The sequence below is a fragment of the Pieris napi genome, chromosome 10 (assembly GCF_905475465.1).
Source record: "Pieris napi chromosome 10, ilPieNapi1.2, whole genome shotgun sequence".
NCBI classification, from domain to species: domain Eukaryota; kingdom Metazoa; phylum Arthropoda; class Insecta; order Lepidoptera; family Pieridae; genus Pieris; species Pieris napi.
The window spans coordinates 689,982-709,166 of NC_062243.1; the positions used below are offsets into that span (position 1 = coordinate 689,982).

The 19,185-nt window shown below is 34.6% G+C and overlaps 1 protein-coding gene across 5 annotated transcripts in view; it reads left to right on the top strand.

Annotated features, from left to right (window-relative positions):
- LOC125053246 (myc box-dependent-interacting protein 1) overlaps positions 1-19,185 on the top strand; it is a 56,927-nt gene that overhangs the window by 33,568 nt on the left and 4,174 nt on the right. For all 5 annotated transcript variants that reach the window (XM_047654501.1, XM_047654503.1, XM_047654502.1 and 2 more), the window contains exons 2-6: positions 15,902-16,037; positions 16,632-16,822; positions 17,347-17,451; positions 17,644-17,814; positions 18,900-19,038. In XM_047654501.1, the coding sequence (XP_047510457.1) occupies positions 15,902-16,037; positions 16,632-16,822; positions 17,347-17,451; positions 17,644-17,814; positions 18,900-19,038 (742 nt within the window). The remainder of the gene's footprint in view (positions 1-15,901; positions 16,038-16,631; positions 16,823-17,346; positions 17,452-17,643; positions 17,815-18,899; positions 19,039-19,185) is intronic.

Consider the following 19,185-nt stretch of genomic DNA (forward strand, 5'->3'; position numbering starts at 1 on the left):
TCGAGCAAGTAGAGCAAGAGCAAGACGGTCCGTTTTAAGCATTCAGTTCGTGATTCTATTTTAGGATGATCCCACCTGATCCTGTGCAATGTACCGAACATTTAATAAACGTATTAAATTCTTTGTCCTATCGAGAATGTATAAATACTATATTAAAAATTATCTATAACCATAGGTTCTATTCTATACAAATCAAACATATAACAGCGTTAATGTTCTAAAATTATCGATAAAAAACTATTAATATAAAAATATGCTCATGCGCCAATCCGCAGACGTTGTTCGACTTGGATGTACGCCAACACGTAATCGCGAGAGGCTGGTGCATTTTTTAAAAGACATTGCGCTGATATTTTATTTAGAAATTAGACCGTAATGCTAGACAGTTAAATAAACGAAGTAGGATTATTAACTTGTTAGAATATGTCACAGGGATACCTTCATTTATTTTGTATTACTAGTTAAATTTTAATAAAATCAATCAGTGGTGCTACAACCTTTTTAGGTCTGGGACTCAGATTTCGGTAACCGTGATCATTTGTCAATCTAATAGGCAAGAAGGTGACACACGCCGTCGACTTTGGGACTAAGGCAAGCAGGTTTTCCTCACGATGTTTTCCTTCACCGTTCTAGCGAATGTCATATAGAAAGAAAGTCCGATGGTGCACAGCGGAGGATTGAACCTACGACCTCAGGGATCACACGCTGAATCCACTAGGGCAACTGCTCAGTTCAATTTTAACCTCAGATTAAATGATATAATCTAAGAAAGATATTGCCTTTAAATATTTTTTAATATTAGTATCTCAAATTGCAAGGCAATGCATCTTGTAATAGGATTATTGGAACATGACCTGTGACCTACTTTCTCGAGGTTTGCGATTATCATGAGATAAGTATTTGCCTAAATATAAGTCCAGATCGCCCTCAAGTGCAGCTCGTTTATTAAGTGAAAATATCTGTGCAAATGAAATGTCATAGATTCAAACACCTAAACATTATCTGTGGTTAAATGATAAAATATTATTTCATCGCTTACATGCAAAGAGTGCTTGTATAAACTGGGTCAGTTAATAGAAACATAGATTATGTAATAAGACTTAATTCAATGCAAATGCACACCACAGCCTTTGAATATCGCAAACACCACAAATATCGTCACTAGCTGATTGATGTGTGTATTGTCAGCTCAACAATGGTACCAGCATCCGTTCTGTGTACAAATGGCAACAAGACAAGTGTTTTAAAACTTTCTATTTTCGAATTTTTAAAGTAAGAATGTTAACTTTAGTCGAGTCGAGTGCGGCCTGAATTATTACTCTTTTTAATCCGAATTTTATGTTTAATGATATTTAACAAATATTAAATTAAATGTTACCAACTTAATAAATAAAATAATATATTAATTGTTGGTTTTGTAATATTAATAACAATAAATCAGTGGCGCTACAACCTTTTTAGGTCTTAGCCTCAGATTTATGTAACAGTATTATGATCGTTTTATTTCCTCCTTCTTCAGGCTAGTCGGTTGACAAATTCAAATAGGTAATTATAAGTCATTTATTTTTTTTCATAATGCAGTTGTGTGTATTTATTATTTTTTATTATATTATTAGATTTTATTTATATTTACAACTGGATAAGTAAATCAGATTTTATATAGGTATTTCATTCTAGAATTACGGTACACATAGTGATGTAATTGCGATGTTTTAATGTCAATAAAAAATTCAAGCGTGTTTAGCGTTTTTTGTACTGAATGCAAAGAATTACAACTTTTTAAATTTAATAAGCACTAACAGGTTTTTCCATTAGATGGCCAATTCGAATTCCCGTTGCTTTAACAGGTTCAGGCACCACGTTATTTATTCGATGCACATGACCGTGTCAAAACTGGTATTTTCATAACGCGGTCTACTAAGGTACTTTCGTAAACTTGCTAGGTATATTTTAAATACTCTTTCTTTAACTAAGGAAAAGTTTCTCATTAAAATAAATAGTATATCTTATTGCTTCTAAATTCCGCCTGTCTGTTTTCATGTCGAAATCTACAAAATTTAATGAACTTACAGCGTGGAACAACAGGTATTTATTAAAATTATAAGCTACATTTAGTAATCAAAGATTTGAATAAATGCCTCAGATTTCTGAATGTGTTTCATGATAATTTTTAAATCTAATAGGCAAGTAGGTGATCAGCCTCCGGTGCCTGACACACGCCGTCGACTTTTTGGGTCTAAGATATGTCGGTTTCCTCACGATGTTTTCCATCACTGTTCGAGCAAATGTTAAATGCGCACATAGAAAGTCCACTGGGGCACAACCGGGAATCGAACCTACGACGTCAGGTATGAGAGTCGCACGCTGAAGCCACTAGGCCAACACTTCTCAAAGATTTATAGCCTTATATATTATTTATTGTATTTAATATACGTAAGACGAATTCGAAATTTTACTTTCGGTTAATTTAAACCTATCTCCTTAAATCAGTCATTCTTTTATATGATTCCTTCTTTTACTTGCCTATAAGATTGACAAATGACCATGAAACAGATACAGAATCTGAGGCCCAGACCCAAAGGTAGGTTGTAGCGCCGCTGATTTAATTAATGTATTATTGTTTTAATTATGTTTAAATCGATGTATTATGGTAGGGGAGCCCACGATGCTAAATGGGGATTTACTCGAGCGTCGTAGAGACCTATTGGGATGCAAAGCTTAGATAAAAAGAAGAAAAAAATGTTATATGATAAATTCCTTTTCATCGGTGGGGGAAGCGGCTATAGATAGTTAAATATGTAAAAAAAAACTGTTGCATGGACATCCTCGAGCGCGTCAGATATTGATAGCATCTATGCCCTACGTATTTTTAATAATGTACGTATGTTAATCTGATCGTTTGCATGATGCGGGTGGTTGTATTTAAGGGTTGAAAATTTAAAAAAAAATTTTTTTATCGAGCGCGTCAGATTTTCTAAGGGAGTGTTAAGTGCACCAAAAAAAAGCTCTCATTCACTAATCTGACGATTTCGATGGGACGCAAACCCACAGCCATTTTCTTAATTTGCAAAAAAAATCGCAATTTTGAAATACTCAAGCGCGTCAGATTAAGATATATGTGGTTCATCTTTATGTTCTAAACGTACTGTCTCATAATCTGACGATTATCTAGAGGGATTCGCCTGATCTGACAAAAAAAAAATAGAAAAACGGTTCACCTAAAGGGCCATCCCTGCAACTTCCCGCTAATTCCATTCCTGGGCGCTTAAAATTAATATTTTGAGCTCGCTGAGTTCAAAGAAATAACATTTCTATGCATTTGAGCTCTCCAAGCTCGAAAGTCTGATAGAAGTTTCATAGAACACTATTTTTGGAATTTTCAAACCGCAATAACTTTTGAATGGATCAAGCAATTTTCACGCGGTTGGCGGCATTCGACGCAATTTTATCATCCTCATAAGTCATTTTGCAATTTTAATTGATCGAACTACAAATTTCGGAGTAATCCCGAAAAAACACTTTTTCGGGTTTCTTTCGTGTACGATATCTCTCGAACGAATCAACCGCTTTTGACCAGCTTGGTGGCGATCGACGTGGTTTTTCAAGCTCAAAGGCGGATTAGTTTTTGAAGTTGATCGATAAAGAAACCACTTTAAAAAAAATATTTCTTATTTTTTTAAGATTTTTCAAAATTTCTCAAAATCTATCGGTCCGAATCGGTTCAAATTCACAGGAAATGTAATTTTGAGGGAAATATTTAGAACGCCGTTTAGTAGATTCCGATCGGTTTAAGGAAATGTAGGCATCACGCAGCTGCACGCATTTAACTTTATCGACGAATTTTTGTTATTTCGGCTTGCGGAAATCGTCAGATTATATATTTTTCATTATTCTTGAATTATTTCCTTCAAAATAAAAAAAAAATTAGCTACGCTCGAGAATGTCGAGATGACGTTTTTTTTTTACAACTTTGTTGCCCTCCCCTTTTTTTCCGTCACTCTCAAATTGTCAGATTAGTGGAATATACACTTTTTAGGATGTAATTAACTCACCCTACCTTAATCTGACGCGCTCGGGAATTTCTGATGGTCAATTTTTTTTTACTAAACTGATCCTGTCTCCTTCACGTGCGGCCTTATATATGGGCCTCATATTTTGTGGAGGTACTTAACCGGGTACAAGGTATCCCCCTATATATTAATCTGCCGCGCTTTAGTAAATCCCGAAATCCCCTCTTGGGCTCCCCTACCATTAGAAAGCTGTTGACATAATCACACGAAACAATATATATCGTATTCGGTTACGTTTCGCAATCCGCGGTTAACATCACACTTGTATCCGACATTCTAGAAATAACTGCTTTGTTATGAAACCCACCGGACACGTTTGTTTCTATTCTCATATATATTTGTAAAACATTATACGTGATACAGCCTTATTTGAAGAATTTTCAAGGATAATAGACGCGTTTCAATCGTCGGATTATATTAGGCTGGGCCCCACAGATCGCCAAGTGGAGGTTTTCCCTATGTGGGCTGCAGTACCAGTCTGTCATGGCTATGACGATGTCTTTAAAAAATATATAGTCCATTGAAATGTCACAATATGAGGGACAAACTAAACATTTGTTTGTATGTCTACTATTTTTTTGTACGATAGATAGTTTAGGAGATATAGCCAAAAACGTGTTTCACCCCTTTTTCCAAGATGGCGGCCGGGGGACAAGGGTGCCAACCTCACAAACTTGGGTTTAAGCTTGTATTGACTCCTACATGTCCCATAAATATAATTGCGTCCTCTAACAAATGTTCAGCAAATGTAACATTTCAATGGACTAATAGTAATAATGAAATAACATGATTTTGTCTTTGGTTTTCGGAAGTAGTCCACTTAAATAAAACCTTCTTAAAAGAATCGTAGTCGTGGTCAAAGAGAATCTACACACTCTGCCTCGCGTCGTGAATTTTTTGCTGTGCTGTGTTTTAGTGGTGGCAAAAATTACGCCAAAATATCTAAATACGTAGTTAATTTTAATAAAGTACTTGTCTCTTATATTTGTACCTTTTATTGCAGCAGCTATTGTTAAGTTGTATCAATAATAATTGCTTATACAAATACCTTCGACGCGCATGTTTTTGTACAAATCACAAGGATGCTAATGCATCGATACATTTGAAATGATGTCATTATGTGCATATTAAACAAAAGATCAGAAGGGCATTATGTCTAGATATTATCTTGGAGAACTTACTTGTATAAATGGCAAAAGAATAGTCAATAAATTCTATTCAGAGTGATTGTTTCCAGGACTTGTTTAGGGTGAATTTCTAAGATTTATTTAATGTGTTTATTAGTTCTTATGAGTGTGTGAAATTTTTATTTTAGTTAATACATACATAATAAAGAAGCATACTTTTAAATCAAATGTAATTTTACGATTTTTATTATCTAATCGTAAGCACAGTTTTTTTGCGAAATAAAATTAGTAGGAATATTAATATTACTAGCTGACCCGGCAAACGTCGTTTTGCCATGTATATTATTATTAAAGAAAAAGTTTTCTAGGAAACATTTTTTTGTTCAATAAAAGTAACTACCTATATATTATAATAAAAAATAGCGGTTGATCGTATAGGGTTGTAATTAAGAGTTGTATGTATTTTTGGTGTCGACACTTAGGGGTTTGAAAAATAGATAGTAGCCGATTCTCAGACTTAATGGATACGCATAAAAAATTTCATATGAATCGGTCGAGCCGTTTCCGAGGAGTATGGGAACGAACATTGTGACACGAGAATTATATATATAAGATACGTTACTTAGGTTCGTCATTGATTAATTTGTATTGTATTCGAAAAAAACTACTCCTTTCAAACCAGTATCTATATGGGTGTATGTTACGGCGAAGAAAGGCTCAAAGATGACTCGTGCGCAGTATCCATATGCGGAATTTTTATTACATGATTGTTGTACGTGGCGGCATCAATTACTTGTTCCGCGGACCTTCACGGTCGTGGACACCATTTGTGCTTCTAACTTGATAGCACGTCCAAGGTCAAGGATGTTCACGGCTGATCTCTTAATTGTGTTATTCTTTTAAACCAGTAAATGGTCCATAGTAAAAATGTTTTCATAACATTTAAACTTTTTTTAACTTTGACTAAATCACCGTATCCTTGTAACCGTAAATCTTGACGTCAGTCGTTCCACAACTGATTCTTAAGGCAATTTCTGTCGCGCACCACCACTACGTGGAACCAGTTGCCCACTGAAGTATTTCCCGGCGGCGCGCTTGCGACCCTTCTGGCAGTGCGAGTGTCCATGGGCGGCGGTATCACTTAACATCAGTTGAGCCTCCTGCCCGTCTGCCTCCTGTAACATAAAAAAATTATAATAATGGCTCTATCCGTATCGTTGATAATTTTTACCTTCACCGTTGGAGCAAGTGATAATTGCGCGTAGAATAGAAAGAAAAATTAATTGATAGAACTAGTTTAGTGTTTCCCAATGTGGGACTCACGCCCCACAGGGGGGCAATTTGATTGTTAAAAAAGGCAATATAAATCGACTGGATATAACACAACGTGGAGACTTGAGACTTAAGCTAACCAAATTGGAACCTAATAGAAAATCTCTGTGCAACAAGTATCAACTAAAATTATATAGAAAAATCTTTATTGAAATTATTTGTAATTAAAATTTCGGTTTTTCATTATATGTTTTGACAATTTACTGACTGTGTTTCGTTAAAATTTCTAGTAATTTCTTCATAGAACCGATGATTTAGTTTCTTCAGTGAACAATTAATTTTTTTAATATTTTAAATTATGTATTAGACATTAGAATTCTGGGAAGGCTAAGGTGGGGCATGGCACAAAAGACGTTGGGAAACACTTCCCTTTGACTGACATAACTGAGTAATACAGACATTCGGAAAATTTCCGGAGTTTTTCCCGATACTGTGTTAAGTACTAAGTTGGTTTAGGTAATTAGTAATTTGTTCCGATAAGATAGCTTTATAGCCCATGAACAATGAACTACATAAAACTTTATTCTCCGTTCAAATGCTACATTAATTGTGTTGTGGCACATTCGTCACGGACTTGGTGGAAGACGCAAAGATTCGGTTTTAATTAAGTAATATTTTAATTAATAATAATAAGTAAAGGGTAAAATAATTGAATTTTTCTTGGATCACTCATTCTCTCATCAGAGGGTTTTATCTCTCTATCTATAGACTATAATAGGACAGAGTGATTAGTGAACTGAAAAAGAAAATTGGTCTTCAAAACTGGTTGCAGGAATTATTTATATAAGTAGCTGCCCCCCGAACTTCCGATTCTTCTCTACATCAAAACCTTCGTCAAAGTTCAGGATAAAAATTAAAAATTCTCGAATTGGTCCAACCGTCTTCGAGATTTGAGCTTAACAACATATTTTGCGATTCATTTTTATTTATGTAGATTACGCTACGGACACATTTTTGTTTCGCGGTTATATGAGACTCCTATTTAAGGAGACCTATACATGAAAATCCATGCCGAGGGGATTTTTGGGAGTAAATGTCACTCTATCACATACTTTTGTCGTTTTAGAATAAGCAGTAATGAAAGTCCAATAGGATGTATGTTGCGCATATCAAACAATATTATCGTTTCTATATTTAGCCAATGCTCTGTTCTGGGAGTGCCGTTTGGGCTTGTTTGTTGTTGCCACCGTACAGATCGCGCATCAGTATTATGAAACTCTTGATTTTCTTCAAAAAACGCTTAGAGTCAATTATTTGTCGCTTTATTACAGGCAATTTACTTGTAATTTAACTTTAACAGATAACACAATAAATATATAGAACCAAGGTTAGAAAACACGAAACACGGTTATAATTTAACGTAAACAATACAAAAATGTTGGTTGCGTTGAAATAACTCTTCCTCTGGAGACCTATCTAGATAATGGAGGTATGATGGGATATGGTGCCAAAGAAGAACTGTACCGATATAAACAAAAATACTTTTTATAAACTAATCAGTGATTTATTATATTTTATTATCATGAATATTAGACCTATTTATTGAACGCTGTGCGTCGATGTTTAAATGTGGTTGTGCGGTTTTATACGCAATATACTAATTATTATATTTTTATGTTCTATATATCATTGGTCTTAGTACATAAGTTTTAAATCTGTTCGACATCCTAATTGACAGAAAAACTGTGTCCTGTTAATGTTTTCACACTATTATCATTTTTTTCTGGTTATGTATACAATAAATAAAATAAAAATAAATTAAGCAATAGAGAATACTGTTGTCTTTACATAATTGCCTACTTGAATTTAATTAATATGCAGTTGTGATAGAACATTGTTATTTTTATTTCGCGTCTTGATGAAGATTTAAAAGCTGAAAACAAATGAAGCAAGTAATTGATTCCGTTGCGTGCCAGAAAATGCACTTGACATTGAGTGTTTGTGTTAAGATTTACTTTCACCAATCGTCTTTAGTTAATTTGAAATAGCCTTTGCAAGATATTACTATTGTTGTCTGTTTAAGAAAACTATAAAGGACGGTATATATTATAAAGATCAGGTTAAAATCTATTGCATGCTACACAAATAGATTTGCACGTGTAGAAATAAAGAGTAATTTATAAGAATTTGTTGGTATTTGTTTCGGCGTATTACTGCTGACGGATACGCTGTATCACGATATGGTTGACAATCGTCGCTACTTAAAGGATTTCAATCAAATTTGCACACCGTGTGCAGTTTGATCTCACTAAAAAAAAAAAAAAAATATATATATATATATATATATATATATAGATATATATATATATATATGTGTAAGCTATCCTATCTTTTTAGTGAGATCAAACTGCACACGGTGTGCAAATTTGATTGAAATCCTTTAAGAATTTGTTGGTATTTGTTTCGGCGTATTACTGCTGACGGATACGCTGTATCACGATATGGTTGACAATCGTCAAGTGGATACCTACCTATATTTTTTATATATTTATCTTAATATATATAATGGACTCCTAAGCTACTTAAAGGATTTCAATCAAATTTGCACACCGTGTGCAGTTTGATCTCACTAAAAAGATAGGATAGCTTACATATATATATATATATATATATATATATATATATATTATATATATAATTCTACTGTCATGTGTATGTCACTAAACTTCTCTTAAACATTTGGACCGATTTGAATTATTTTGTTTGTATTCGTTTGGGAGGAGACCTCGATGGGTTAGATTCACAAATCATCCCTGCAGATGGCGCTGCAGTCGGTACTTTCATACTTTGTTTAATATTCGTATCGCTTGAAATATCATGCAGGACAACGTGTATCGGAACCGCTAGTAATAGTAATACTTATAAATATTGGTGTGCCTATGCGTACGTATGTGTTTGTGTGTGTGTGTTTGTGAGAGGGTATGTGTGACTATTTACTTAATACATTATGGATTTTGTATTTCATTTTTGTAGGAGGCCTTTGTTTTATTAAAAATGTGTAATCACTCAATACTAGGGTCAAATTCGATATGAGAAAAGATATTTTTATTTGTATCAACGTAGTATGTCTTGTTCTCCATCTAGGGACAGACAATTTAACTTGAGATAGGAGATCTGGGTAGGTAAGGCAACAAGTCGCAGTAAGCTAAACAGAAATACATCCAGTGACAATACGTGTTAATTGATCTATAAAATACTAAACCCAATTGCACCTTTTTCACAAAAATATTCTTTTGTCTCTTTCTGTGAAATTGTGTTTACGCTGAAATGAAAAGAGATGACGTAAATGAAAAATGCAATGAAAATGATTTAGTTTTTATAAGTTCGAATATTGCCGATTATTTGTCGGTAATACTGTATTGATAATTGTAATATAATTAATTGAATAATTGATTTTGTTGTATTCGGAAGTGAGCTATTAATTACAATAGCCAATAACAACGTCCTTTATTACCTAATCTATTCGTTTCCCTTGTACAATATTTAATTATTTCGTAATTATACAGCTTATATAATTTATATATATCCAAAAACAATACTAAACATATAGCTAAAAATGGATACGTAATAATATACAAAAATGTTCAAATATTTACAAAAGGAAAAAGCAATAAAAAATATTAAACACATTTAACTAAGTAATACCTAATAGTACGAGATCCGACCGCGTGATTTATACGTTCATATGTTTGATTAATAAAATATAATTTTTATCGATATTTATAACTAAACCAATGCAGATCCGCAAAGGTGGCCATCCAAATTTGGCCGCAATTAATTTTAATTAAAATGTAATTAATTATTTATTTTTGAACAATTACGTTCACTTGTGATTGTTAAAAAATATATTTCATTAGAAAGAAATATACCTGAGATACCGAGAAAGTTCAAGGTGCCATCCCTCACTTGGCCGCAACCTAATGTCAGCCAGGTGTAAACAGGTATAATTTCGTTAAATATATACGTTCATAATGTATTATCTTGTTATACATACCAAATTGAAGATTAATTCTTTCCCTACATGATGAGATATAGGTGCCTATGCAAAAATGCCCGCAAATAGTGACTGCCAACGATTAAAGATAAATAAAAGCGAGAGAAACTTAAGATAAACACCCCATGTCGAATAAAGATAGAGCATCCCAGCTGCTTGTCGTTTTTATGCTACTGCGCATGCGTCCATAGGCAAGGTGCTCAACTAGTAGCTCGCGTATTTGCTTGGAGTTTAAAATACTCCAAAAATTTACCAGTAAAAATAATATGTCATAATAATTAATCTACCAAACTAGTGTTTTCAATATTTTTTTAATTATATTCAACTAAAACAATATTGATATGATTGCAATATTCAGTACGGTATTTAGTTGAGCACCTTGCCTATGGACGCATGCGCAGTAGCATAAAAACGACAAGCAGCTGGGATGCTCTATCTTTATTCGACATGGGGTGTTTATCTTAAGTTTCTCTCGCTTTTATTTATCTTTAATCGTTGGCAGTCACTATTTGCGGGCATTTTTGCATAGGCACCTATATCTCATCATGTAGGGAAAGAATTAATCTTCAATTTGGTATGTATAACATGATAATACATTATGAACGTATATATTTAACGAAATTATACCTGTTTACACCTGGCTGACATTAGGTTGCGGCCAAGTGAGGGATGGCACCTTGAACTTTCTCGGTATCTCAGGTATATTTCTTTCTAATGAAATATATTTTTTAACAATTACAAGTGAACGTAATTGTTCAAAAATAAATAATTAATTACATTTTAATTAAAATTAATTGCGGCCAAATTTGGATGGCCACCTTTGCGGATCTGCATTGGTTTAGTTATAAATATCGATAAAAATTATATTTTATTAATCAAACATATGAACGTATAAATCACGCGGTCGGATCTTAGACTATAATTCGGCTGTGTTGTGTGACGGTGTGAAAGTTAGGGGGTTTAGGAGGGATTTAAATAGACATAGGTCTAGGTATCGCTTTTCTCGTGTAATTGACATATATAATTGTACTTAAATATCAATGGTTAATTACATATATGGTATGACATCATATTATCTTTACAAGTAATGTGTTATAAATGTGGTGCTACAAACCCAATACCTACGTCTGTTTCCTTCATTATATTTTCTATAGGGGGTAAGAATAGGGTTGAGATTTAATGCACGTTGTGCCTTTACTAGTTATAGTTGTATTAAGCTCTAATTTTTTTAAATGGAATCTTGTTCTCGCGACTCTCCTCCCTGAGGTCGTAGGTTCGATCCCCGGCTGTGCACCGATGAATTTTCTTTCTATGTGCGCATTCAACATTCGCTCGAACGGTAAATGAAAACAACGTGAGGTAACCGATTTGCCTTAGACCCAAAAAGTCGACGGCGTGTGTCTGGCACAGGAGGCTAATCACCTACTTGCCTTTGATTGACAAATTATCATGGTATTGTTACAAAAATCTGAGGCCCAGACCTAAAAAGGTTGTAGCGCCACTGATTTTTTCTTCTATTGATATATGTATCATATTGAATGCGCTAAAGAAAGTGTATTCACAACATTTGCTTACAAAGTAAGACGATGCATGAGGACAAACATTTGAGTTTTATAGTTCGTATTTTAGGGTCAACTCAAGGTCACTAGTTAACCTTTTTCGGTCATAGGAAATTGTTAATAATAAATTAAACCCAAGATAACTCACTTGACTGATATGTCTTAAGTGTACAAACAGATTATGATAGATTCTAATCAAATTACAGGTTACAAGGTATCAAAGACATACTGTTGGTATTAAAGATTAGCGTGCATTAAATGACAGTTATGTGCGACAGTTGGTCTTCAAACAAAATCGCAGTTTTGGAGTTCAAGTGCGTTGGAAAACTTGGGATTTTTTTCAAAGATTTTTGCCTATAAAAGTGTAAGCCTTATGGCTAAACGCACGTTTCGACCTTTGCTTGACGTGCGTTCTAATTTTGGCGTTGTACCAGTGGATTTTCCTATCTCCGTCCTCAATTAATACTTGATCGACGATACGATTAAGGAAACATCATTAGAAAACCGTCAAGACAACCGTAAATACGTCAGGCATTCAAGACTTAGGCATAATATAGAAAATGGATGTAAGACAGAAGGGGTTTCCTCTAGATTTTTTGTTAAATAAAAATTCAAGAGATTTTGTAAGCCATTACATTACTTGACGTAACATCATCAGCAGATTAAGAAAAAAGTGTAATTACAACCTGACAGAGACAATACCGTAATCGGAGGCCTCGGTCAAAGACAATCGAAATCGAAAACGAACGTAACGGATGTGACGTCACGCAACGATACGCCTGTTACACTTGATTGTGGGTTGTTAGTGTTTTGCATATAATTAGCGGGTAATGTATTCACAATGATACTTGTTACGTATATGAGGTCTAGAATAGTGTTACCCAACGTGGTGCCCACGCCACTAGAGGAATTTTATTATTAAGATGGGCTATTCGATAATTGATTAAAATTATTTGGAATTTGAATTTCTGTTTTTCATTGTGGGCATGAAGGTTTAGAAACACTGGTTTGGAAGATTAAAAGGCAAGATGACACAGCCGTGTGAGCCTAAAAATTAATCTAAATACAATTTCCGAAATAGGCCAGTGTTGATACAAAACAATTGTGTATCAATATTATTAAGGCCCTATCCCAGATCGAATTGCTGTGTCAATGTCTCGGGGTGGACTGCGGGGCGCAGTGGAGAGCTGGAGCACAGAGGCGCGCCGCGCCGGCCCGTAATAACAATTAGATATGTAAAACATTAAATTAATGTAATTTTATAATTTTTTTTCTGAAATGGATTACTTGGCTTGCGATAAAATATATCGGGTAAATTTCAAAATCATGTTCCATATACATTTTCGTCATAAAATGAATTCAAAGTGTAAAAAATTTGCTATGTTTGGATTTTTTTCTATAAAGCGAAGTTATTTAAATCGTGTATCGATATTGCAAAATATTTTTTCCATTCGCCCTACTTCAAGAAATAATGACGAAAAATGGAAAGAAACAATGTACATTTTTGGAGTTTGGCGACCAGATCGGTCCTTAAGGCGGCGTCACGCGACTACAGAATTATTAATTTTAACTAAGGGACTAATGTACTAATTACACTGAAATAAGCAAAATATCAGATTTGTTTAATGAAATCCCTTCAAAGTATTTGATCGTATGAATCGCGTGTTACATTAACTTGAAAGTCAAATGGTCGGTCGTTGACTGCATTACCATAGACAACGGATTAAAGGCTTTAGTTCCATACAAGGTAGCCTGTATTTGCATTTGTAGGAACTCTTGGATGTCCTAATCATTGTACATTCAGATGTCGTTCAGTAAAATTCCAAGAAGTTGTTTATTAATAACTTGGCTTGGCTGTAGTTTGACTAGTGTTTTAACTGTACGCAAAACGGAAACAAATACATTTGTTCAAGAAATAACATAACATTTATTAGTAACGAAACACACACACAAAATAATAATATTCCAAAAGAAAAATAACAAAGAATTCTGGAAAAATAGGAATAAGGTACATTTTAAGTGTGTAATGTGTGTGTGTTGTTTACATGCTGCAGGTGAGACCATCTTTGTGAGAGGCTGGTGCCTATAATAGGTCTAAGGTCCTGTGCTCAGGTGTGAACAGGTCACCAGCCTTCAGCCAGATAATATACAAAAACATCACTACATGCAATGACTAAACTAAAGTAATAAACAGAACAAAAATGTGTGGTTGTGTGTGTGAATATGTGTAAGGGTGTGGGAATTAAATGTGTGTGAAATAATTTAACTTATTTTAAATGATACGTCTACCTAGAATTTTCTAAAAAGCAAAAATCTAGTAGCTATTGCAATCCTTAGCTGTCGTGTCTGAACCGGTACACACCAGTGACTGTTAAGTGCAAGTGTTAGGGCACATAGAAACAAATTAATGGACTGGGTCTCGAACCTGTGACCTCACGATTGAGCAGAACACGCTAAACAGCTAATAGCCGCATTTTGATAAAATATCGCGAGCTCTCCGGTTTTACTCAATGGCACCAATGCGACTTAGGGTCCTTCAAGAAAAGAGCTTACCAATTCTTTAAAAGGCCGGCAACGCAACAGCCCTCTGGCATTGAGTGTCAATGGGCGGCGGCATCACTTAACATTGGATGAGCCTCCTGTCCGTTTGTTGTTCTATATAAATAAAATGTGTGCGTGTCCTAGGTGTCCACACGTAAGAAGTGAAACTTCTTTATGACCTTATTTTTCGAAAAATGATCTACTACATATGTATATGCAACTTTACAGAAATTGGTTAAATAAAGTTAAATTAGATAAAGTTTAACAAAAGGCTTTTATTATCATAGACATGAATACAAATACAATTATTTCATTTTAACTTATTACTGTACTACTATGTAGTACTAAGATTATTACAGAATTTTATTAATTGTAATAGAATTATTAGTATTACTGTCATTGTTATCGTTATTATATATTTTTGTTACTAATGGCTTCGAATCTCTTCGGATCAACCGTGGTAGGGACAAGAAAAAGATGGCGCGTAACCGAAAAATGTGACAAATGTGTGTAAATTTTTTTCCAACGCCGATAAAGAAGTTTGACTTCAAAAAGCAACATGGCTCGTAACCTGCTACAACATTTCTCCCATACGTCGATAAAGAAGTTTCACTTCAAAAGATGGCGCGTAACGGAAAAATGTGACGCGTAACGAAAAAATGTTACACTACATTTTTTTCCAACCCCGATATAAAAGTTTCACTTCAAAAAGGCATACAAAACCTTTCAACATAATGCAAGATATATAATCGGTAGCCCGATACGACAAGTGTTCGCCATAATTTGATATGACACGCGATAACGTTACGAATACTAAAAACATGCTGATTCAACGTGTCATTGACCTTGTATTGTTTTTATTGTCACCTTTATAGCGGCTAGGATAATTGTAATTGAATAACAAATATTCAAAGATTTCTAAAGAAGTTCACTATATTCTTCTTCAAGTTAAATATATTCTTAAATACAGTGTAATCTTTATAACGTTATTCGTTATAACGAAAAACGGTTTATAACGTAAAAATAGTTACATTTGTTTGGTTTAACACAAACCCCATATTTAATTCACTCTTTATAATGCAACAGCCATTCTCTATTACGAAGAAATATTTTCATATTTAGACATCAACAACATACTTAAGTGTAATTGTTTTTATAATCAGTTTACAACACTAACCTATTGAGGTGTCGAAATTTCTAAGAAAGACACCTGTGGTCATAAACACCAGTCTTTATGACTTATTTGACTTATATATAACCCGTATACGTTTGTTACAGTTATTGCAAAACTTGGGCAAAGTAGACAGGACCCTCGATGACATATTCGAAGAGCACCTTCAGAATTTCAACAGGCAGCATCAGCAGGCAGTTCGGCTTCAAAAGGAATTCAACAATTATATAAGATGTATACGTGGTAAGAGATTCTATAAAATCAGTGGCGCTACAATCTCTTTTAGATCTTGGCCTCAGATTTCTGAATCTGTTTCATGATCATTTTTAAATCTAATAGGCAAGTAGGTGATCAGCGGTGCCTGTCACGCGCCGTCGACTTTTTGGGTCTAATATATGTCGGTTTCCTCACGATGTTTTCCTTCACCGTTCGAGCAAATTTTAAATGCACACATAGAAAGAAAGTCCATTGGTGCACAGCCGGGGTTCGAACCTACGACCTCAGGTATGAGAGTCGCACGCTGAAGCCACTAGGCCAGTACTGCTCTAGAGATTCTATACGGACTTAAAATTACATAAGATATTTTCAAGAATGTTTATATTTGTTGTTAATTTAAGTTACTTATGATAGTAACCTCCTTTGACAAGGACAGCTTCTATGTTCGATCCAGAGCTTCCTAGTAATATTATATACACCTGTAAGGCAATTGTGTTCGCCTGTTATGGCAGGAGAAGAGAACGATATCACAAATCAACATCTAAATTATTTTGTTGATATTTTTTATTGTTTTACTATAGCAACATAGTTTTATTTTGTCATTGCATTTCACAATTCCAGCTGTTCAAACTGCGTCCAAATCCCTAATGGAGGCAATCACAGAGGTGTACGAGAGCGGGTGGTCAGGCCACGACCTGCTGTACGTCCAAGCCCAGAACATGGAGATGCTGTGGCAGGACTTCTCGCACAAGCTCGGAGATCAAGTTCTGATACCGCTCAACACGTACTCCAACCAGTTTCCTGAAGTCAGGGTGAGTTAATTTAGTTTATGTAATCACATATGTACGGTTCTTGGGTCATCGGTGCTTTAAATAATAGAAGACTTTAGTTTTACTCATTTATTAACCACTCGCGTACAACTATAGAATATATGCGAAATAATGAAATGTTAATTGCTATGAAACGAATGAATACAATGTAACCGTCGAAGAGAGTGCCTACTTCTGGCTATACCCTCAGCGAAATCGTCACGCTTATAAAAGTAAGAAAACCTGAGTGGGCAAAATGTACAGCTCGTAAATCAAATCTACGGAAAGACAGGACTTTTCAAATACAAAATATGTGAAATCTTAATTGATTATAAGATAGCATTTGCAATTTTATAATGCCATTCAAAATTTCCCAAAACTTATCAGTTTATAGGCCGGCAACGCCCTTGCGAGCCCTCTGGAAATGTGAGTTTCTTAACATCAGATGCCCATTTGCCCCAGTTTTTTTTGTAGTTATAAAAAAAAATATGTTACTTAATTTATAAATTGTTACCTGTATTTTCCAGAAAAAAATAGAAAAGCGTGGTCGCAAGTTAGTGGACTATGACGGTCAGAGGCATAGTTTCCAGAACCTGCAGTCCAACGCTGCCAAGAGAAGAGACGACGTCAAGGTAACAAACTCTTTCTAAATCCTATGGTTTTTTTTTTAAATATGTAATGTAAGAAAACATCCTAGACCAGTTCAGGTGGTTTGGATCCTCAACAATTATACTGGTTTAATAAAATATTTACTAGAGTATAAATGCAGCAGACACGATTCCTATGCCCTGAGGGCTACTAAACCAATAAATCTCTGCTTCCAGGTGACGAAGGGCCGTGAGCAGCTGGAAGAGGCGAAGCGAACATACGAGATCCTCAACTCGGAGCTCCACGACGAACTGCCAGCGTTGTTCGACTCGCGTGTGTTGTTCTACGTGAACAATTTGCAGACATTGTTCTCGGCGGAACAATTGTTCCATTCGGAAAGTTCCAAGGTTATATTTTTTCCGATATCTATTATGTCTGATATTGGTACAATATACAATATTTTTCAAGAAACGATTTGGTCTGAGCTAAAGTATAGTTTGATTAAATGGATAAACACTCTGTAATTTCTAATAGCGATAGTGATTGCAATCATGACTTCAATTGTTGTGCACCGTGATCCCAAGGTTAATCATCACTCCTTCAGAGAACTATATCAAAATAGGAAAACACTTAGTTTGTTTATTAATATAAAAAAAAATATGTGTCCAATCCCAAATCTTGGGAACCCTTTTAATTAGATTACTTTTATATGAATTTTTCGCGCTCATAAACAATGGTTAAATTTATACAAACCACAGCCGTTTTCTAATGTAACATATGATTTTACTATATTATTCTGTAAAATAAAGAAATTAATTAAAAAAAAGTAAAATATACCTGTGCCCAGCCCAGGCTTAACAAGTTTGTTATTAGTTAATAGTAAATTTCATATAATTTTTTTTAAACTGTGTAAAACACACGTAAGTGTATGTGTAAGTGTGTATAATGCAGGTGTGTACACTGGTATATAGGTAACAATGTACAGTGAACGTCGATATATAAAATAAGTCTAAATTTACATTAAAGTAAAATAAAAAAAAACAGTGGCGCTACAACCTCTTTAAGTCTTGGCCTCAGATTTTGAATCAATTTCATGATCATTTTTTTAATATCTAATAGGCGATCAGCCTCCAGTGCCTGACACACGCCGTCTACTTTTTTTTGGGTCTAAGACATGTCGGTTTCCTCACGATGTTTTCCTTCACTGTTCGAGCAAATTTTAAATGCGCACATAGAAAGAAAGTCCATTAGTGCACAGCCGGAGATCGAACCTACGACCTCAGGTATGAAAGTCGCACGCTGAAGCTGAGGCCAACACTGCTTTAAATTTACATTAACTAATTCCAAATCTAGCAAGAGGCACTGGCAACAAACTTTTAATCTCCAAGTTTTTTGTATAGAAGGAAATCATATGGAGCAGCAACCATTGACATGCTTCACTTGACCTATCTTTTTCCAGTTGCAATAGTAATTTTTTGTTTGTTGACTCCAGGTGTTCTTAGAACTAGAGGCAATAACGGACAAGTTGGCAACGGACTCCCAACGCGGTTCATACAAGAAATCCAACAACGTGAAGTCAGCCACGCTCACTTCCCACAACGGGAACCCTCCTTCACCCACCAATGTGCAAAGTGAGTCATTGCTAACTTCAGTCTTTTGTATTTGCGTTCAAATGTGGAATTGCTATTTGATGTCTCGTATTTGACGAATTGAATTTTAGGAAATAACTTATTTATATTTTATAAAATAACTTTTAATTAATATAAAATACAAGAACG